Source organism: Mangifera indica, chromosome 4, assembly GCF_011075055.1.
Source record: "Mangifera indica cultivar Alphonso chromosome 4, CATAS_Mindica_2.1, whole genome shotgun sequence".
Classification (NCBI taxonomy): Eukaryota; Viridiplantae; Streptophyta; class Magnoliopsida; order Sapindales; family Anacardiaceae; genus Mangifera; species Mangifera indica.
The window spans coordinates 12,314,473-12,321,068 of record NC_058140.1 but is presented as its reverse complement, the minus strand read 5'-3'; the positions used below and the strand labels follow the sequence as shown (position 1 = coordinate 12,321,068).

General features: G+C 33.7%; 1 protein-coding gene across 1 annotated transcript; it reads left to right on the top strand.

Annotated features, from left to right (window-relative positions):
* The first annotated feature begins 4,200 nt into the window (after positions 1–4,200).
* LOC123213534 lies at positions 4,201–5,516 on the top strand. The gene has a single exon (XM_044632991.1). The coding sequence runs from the start codon at positions 4,308–4,310 to the stop codon at positions 5,310–5,312; it is 1,005 nt and encodes a 334-aa protein (XP_044488926.1). The 5' UTR covers positions 4,201–4,307; the 3' UTR covers positions 5,313–5,516.
* Positions 5,517–6,596: the final 1,080 nt, after the last annotated feature.

Below are 6,596 nucleotides of genomic sequence, written 5' to 3'. Positions count from 1 at the left end.
GTCCCCGCATCTTATGCCTTAGGTGGGTTCAATCTCATAGATCTCCTTGTTTTGATCCTATAAAACCCATAATTCAATCATCTCATAATCAATCTATGTTTGTATGTATATAAAATTACTTATAATGATCATTGTGCAAGGGCAATCAACATTGCATGAGGGACTTAAACTCTATCTTATTACACACACATAATCACTTAAAAATTTTAGCTTCCCAGAATCTTGCTTTGATAAAAAATAGTTACCCCTTTTCCAGAAGTCCTACCTTTTAGACACACATATCATAATAACATTTATAATAAAAGGTGTCTATGTAAAACATCCATGACACACATAAAATCATCAATACATAGAAGCATAAAACATTCCCCTCATACTAGCTCAATTATTGACCAATTACCTCGTAGTCATCATGTCATCTCTCACTTATGAAAATCAAACCAATGGAGGTGAGTGATAAACACTCAGGAAGTAGAAGTATATATCCTACAATTCAATCATATTTTTCCTTTCCTTATTCTTACATTCCTATTTGTATTTTTTCTCATCATCTAGGGTATTTTTAATTTATACTATAATGACATGGAATATAATGCATGTAAAATCATTTATCAAATCTATGGTGTATAATCATTCTTTTTCAAAAATCATCTTCATACCAATTAGACTAGGTAGGATAGGGATTTGACTCCTTGTCTATATGACTCACTCATTTAGGCTATAGTAGCTTACAACATGTATGAACTTGTCTTGGCATTTTTCTGTGGATTTCAATTGATGAACTCTATCATAAAACCTCTCTATAGATGCATCTCTTTGTGAGTGTATACAGTAAATGACGCATCCTTTCTCTATGAGTACAACACCTCTGTATAGGTGCAAAGTCTATGTCATGGATGTCTTCTCATAATACCCTATAAAAAACATATCTCAAAATCTAGTAAGAAAATTATGTTTTAATGTGTGGCAATAATTCCCTCTCTATCTTGAGAACTTTATATCTCACACATGTTCTCAAGGAATATATGATCCCATATGTGTACTACGAGATATTTATGTCCCATCTCATCACCTTATCTTTTAAAAAACTTATAAATCAATTTTCCCAAAATCAAATCTCAAATCTAAAAAATCATATATCATGGGTATGTTTTCAAGATGCTCTTGAACCCATGTCAATCTTATCTCGGGGCTCTAGTGAGCTTTCACCTATTATGCAAATGTTCATATACCTATGTTTTATCTATATATCTCTCTTGGACATATCTCAGTACTTTGATATACCTTGAAATTCACTCAAATAGCAATAAAAATTTTTGTCTCATGTCTTTTTTGACCTCTCATATAGCCTTCTTGACTTAGTGATTTCTTTAAAGCAGTTTGACTAAGGGAATCTACTTGTTTCAAAGCTCTTTCAAAATCTTGTCCAACACTTGTATCAATTACTCCTTATATACAACTTCTCCTTCAACTCAACATCTATAATCCTCAAAATATTTGAGGGATCACTAACATATTTATGCATCACTAACACATGAAATACATTATAAATGTGATCTATGTTTGCTGATAATGCAAGTTAGTAAGCCATCTTACCTACCTTATCTAAAACCTTAAACAATCTAATAAATCTTAGAGCTAGCTTTATTATTATTTTTTCTACCTAATCTCATGACAGGAAGGTAAGGAGCTACCTTAACACACACCTTATAACCTACATAAAACTCCAAGTCTCCTCTCATCTAGTCACCATAACTCTTATGCCAGTCCTAGGCTTGTCTCATCCTCTTCTAGATCAATATGATATCATCAATCATCCTCTAAGTCATTTCAGCCCAAATGCAAATGTCAGAGAATCTTTATCACCAACCTCATATCAATGCACAAGTGATCTACACTTTCTCTCATGAAATGTCTTGTATAAAGCCTTCTTGATCGTTGTATAATAATTATTATTGTATGTGAACTCCATTAGTGGTATCAAATCAACCCAACTCACTTCATGTTCAAAACAACATGTCTTTAACAATTTCTTGATCACGTGATTAGTCTTCTCAATTTGCTCATTAGTCTGGGGATGACAAATGATGTTGAATGCTAATTTACTACCCAAAAATTTATGCAAACTCCTCCGAAAAGCTACACAAACCTCATGCTTGACTTGATACAATTGTCTTGGGCATGCCATGGAGTGTGATAGTCTCTTTTACATAAATCTAACTCAACTAATTTGTACTTGTGGTATGTTTAATAAGGATAAAATGCATTGATTTAGTCAACCGATCCACTATCACCCACATCACATTAAATCATTTTTCTTTCTTTGTTAATCCAACCACAAAGTCTATCGAGATGTGTTCCCACTTTCACTCATAAATACTCAAAGGTTGTATCGATCTTGATGGTTTTTGGTGTTCGATCTTAACAGTGTACTAACACACTAGGCACTTAGTCATATAATCTATCATATTTCTCTTCATTTTCGACTACCAAGACATTCTTTAGGTCCTAATTAATACATTTTTAGATACCACATCTCTCTTTAGACACTATTTTTACGAAGTTAAGTATAACATCCACATTGATAATAAGAACTTAGGATAATTCTTAACTTAGAAGGAGTTGAATTTGAGGCAGAGAAAGTGGTTAGAGCTAGTTAAGGATTACAACTGTAAAATTAGATACCACTTGAGTAAGGCCAATGTTGTGGCAAATGTTTTGAGTAGGATGTCTCTTTATATCATATTTTAGTGCGAATGGAGTTACAGTAGGACATTTTTTGAGAGCATATGGAGTTAGTCATAAGAGCATTGACCAGATTGGAGATCAAATCCATGTTGTTTGAGATGATTTGTGATATGAAGAGTTAAAATGATTGGTGTAGGGAGGTGAGTCGTAAAGTGGCTAAAGGTATCAACACATATTTTCAAGTGGTTGGTGGTGTCTTGAGATTCCAAGGCAAAATATCTGTTCCCCTGGACGATAAGTTAAGAGGTCAAATTCTTTCTAAGGGGTATTAATGTTGGGTTTGTTGTGATTGGTGTTAGACTTGCGATAAAGAAAAGATTGTTAAATATCCTATATTCTTTGAGAATTAGTTTAGGTGTGCATATGTAAGAATAAGAGAAAACTTTAATCTTTGAGGTAGCTTTTAGAGTGGGAGAGGTGAGAAAGACTAAATTTGCAGACTCTCCAGAGAAGTCATAAATTCACAGAAACTTGCTCGTAAAGGTCTTCTTAACATCTTTAAATACGGTAGTTTATAATGCCACCAACCTTTTACAGTCCATTATTATTATTTTTTCAAGGATATTAAGGTATAATGGTTTCAGTTTTGGCTTCGGATCTGTAAATCCAGTTTGAAATGAACTCGAAACTACTAATATAAGTACCCGATTCAGCAAGCTGAAGGCTGGAAATTGTAATTATAATTTTGTATTGTATCTTTTGATCTGGATTGAGTTGTATCAAGCAAATCCTAACCTAATAAACAGTTGATTTTGACAAATTTTAAGCCAATAGCGACTAAAGAGAGGCTGTTGGTGAAGTCAAGTGATAACCAAATACAATGAACAATGGCTGTCTAATTGCCCCCCACAGCAATAACTTAATCCATCTTTTTAAACCCAATTAACATTTTATTAAGTAATTAAGGGCCGCACTTAGCTGACCACTTGCCACTTTTAAACATCACAATCAAATCCATGGTCATCATTTTTTTTCTAAATAAAAATTTAGAATCAGTACAATATAAGGAAAGATATTAACAAATTAAAGGTATTTACATGCAAGCAATCAAATCGATTGGCCTAATTAATTAGTTATTTAATGATAAGAACTTAACTAATCATACCATTAACAAAATTTCAGCCCCTCTTTCACTTGACAAAACCATAAAAACATTCATTAACAGATAAGGGCAAAGGATACATTTTTTAATCAGAAGTTTGAGCATGCAATGTAGATTTATTTTTAATAAATCAAATATATATTTTTTTTTCATCGTGTTTTTCAAAAGAATCATATTTTTTTTCTGATTTCTATGTATTATTTTGGAAAAAAAAATTAAATCAGACAATATTACAAAAAAGAGAGTGGCTAATTAGGGAGGACAGTAAAACTTGAACATGTAGATTGCGATGGTAATAATTGTGTCACAACATAAGCCATAAGCCACAGTTGGTAGATTTATAAAGGCGGCCTCCCATTTCTCTCTCTCAATTCAAGTCAATCAAAATCTTCTTCCTTCTTCTCTCCTTCCTTTTTCCCATTGATTCCTCCACAAATCTCCTCCCACTTTCATCGCCATGGAGATGGAGGTGGTGATGCCGATTCCTGCTACTGACTTCAATTTCGACAGTAATTGTTCTTCGCCTTACATGACTGCTCCTTCAAGTCCTCAACGATTTGGCAACTTCTTCTTCAGTGCCCCCACTAGCCCCTCTCGTCTTCCTTCCTCCTTGTATGTTGACCTCAACAACAACCATTCTTCTTCTTCTTCGACGAAACTCTTCAATGCTGAACATAATCACAACAGCCACGATGATGAAGATGATGATTTTGAGTTTAACTTCAGCGGTCAACTCGAGCCAACTTCTTTGTCAGCCGATGAACTCTTTGATGGTGGCAAAATTCGACCTCTCAAGCCATCATCAACTAATTGCGAATCTGAATCAAGAACTAGTACGGATTCTTCTAAAAAAAGTAAAGATCCTGAAGAAGGGAATTTGCAGCAAGTACAACAACAACGTGGCAGAGAAAGAATTTCGCTTTCAACTAATTTTTCGCGCAAGGGAACTCGATCTTTGTCTCCTATGAGAGTCACTGACATAATATACGAACAAGAAGATGACATTTCACCAACGGCAAAGATTATTTCTTCCACCACCGATAATAATAACAACAACAACTCCACTAAATCTTATGCAGCTACAATCCTCTCAGCCATTTCATTTTCAAAGAGTTACAAAAAGTGGAAGTTCAAGGATCTGTTATTGTTCAGAAGTGCTTCAGAGGGAAGAGCCACAGGCCCGGATCCTCTAAGAAAATATTCTGTTTTGTCCAAGAATATTAACAAAGAACCAGACGATGTAAAAAATGCAAGCTTCCGGTCAACCGATAGCGCCGGTTCTGTTTCCCGGCGGAGAGGGCCGGTGTCGGCTCACGAGTTACATTACACGGCGAACCGAGCTGTGTCGGAGGAGTTGAAGAGGAAGACTTTTTTGCCATACAAGCAAGGCTTGTTGGGGTGCTTGGGGTTCAACCCTGGTGTGCATAACATTCCTAGAGGTGGGTCTTTGCCACGTGGATGATTCAGATTTCTCAATCTGTTTCTCTATTGAATATAATTTTATATGATTCTTTTGACATATATATAGACGTTTTGGTGTTAATTATATATCTTGGTATATTTTTTTCTTTTAATGGTGTCTCTATCCATGAAATGGACTAAAATTGTATAAGAAAATCGAGTTATTTATAGCAGGATGTGTAGAACAGTTTTCTCTTGTTTTATATATAATTTGGCAATTAATTTACATGATAAATTTCAGTTCAGAGATTATTCAACTTCAAAATATGACAAAGTTTTTAATACTATTCTTTGTAAATAACTAGTGAAAGAGGCTATAGCAAAATTTGATTTTGAAATTAGAAAGAGGCAATGTCAATTTGAAGTGTGTGGCGGTCGGCAGAGTGAAGAAGCAATCCATTAAAGTAGGCTGATTTTTTTGACATTTAATAACGGCTCTTCTTCCAGAAAGATAATGTTGTATAATTTAGTATTATGTGCATAAATAATAAATATAAATTTATGTATAAATAATAATATATTATCATATAAATAAGTATTGTCTTTAATTCGAAATTATTATTTGTGTACAAATTTATATTAATTGTTTGTATTTAAAAAGGGTGACACAATAAATTCTAAAGTCCTTCTCCCTTTGAATAGTTTTATGAGAGGATTCCTCGCCAGACAGATCGGGCAAGACTTTAACTACATGGAGAATGATAGCAGAAGCATGAAATGGTGAAAGAAATTAAATAATGTGAAAGAGAGAAAAAAAATAAAAGAAAATGGAAGAAGATGGAAGAAGATATGCACCACCCACATGGGTTTGAAAAGAAAGAAGAGAGAAAGAGAGAGAAAATTGTATAAAAAATAATGATAAGGGTGTGGTAATGATGAAATTAAACAGTGTAAAGTTGATTAAATGGTGTTAGCAGTCAAACAAAAGGTAGGGTGATTTTATTTGAGGATCAAATGAAATCAGATAATCCAAACTACATAGCTAATAGAAACAACTAGCTGCTGCAATTTTTGTGTGACCATCATTTCTCCATCACTACTACAAACTCTATTATGAACTGTTTGCCCTCCTGTTTTGTTTTAAAAGGCAATATAGCCTCAGGCATGTGTACATCTGTGAAGCTATAGGGCTTCTCTTTGCTGTACTCAAAAGTTGTAATGAATGGAGAGAAGAAAAAGGAGAAAAGAAAGTAGACATAAGATTCCCAGAAAAACCAAATTTTTTTATATTTTTAAGTGCACAATCAAATTATTCAAACGGCTAACCATTAATTTAAACAGTTCT

What these genes read in the sequence shown, in the direction of transcription:
- LOC123213534 (XM_044632991.1), top strand. Translation starts at nt 4,308, where the DNA reads ATGGAGATGGAGGTGGTGATGCCGATTCCTGCTACTGACTTCAATTTC.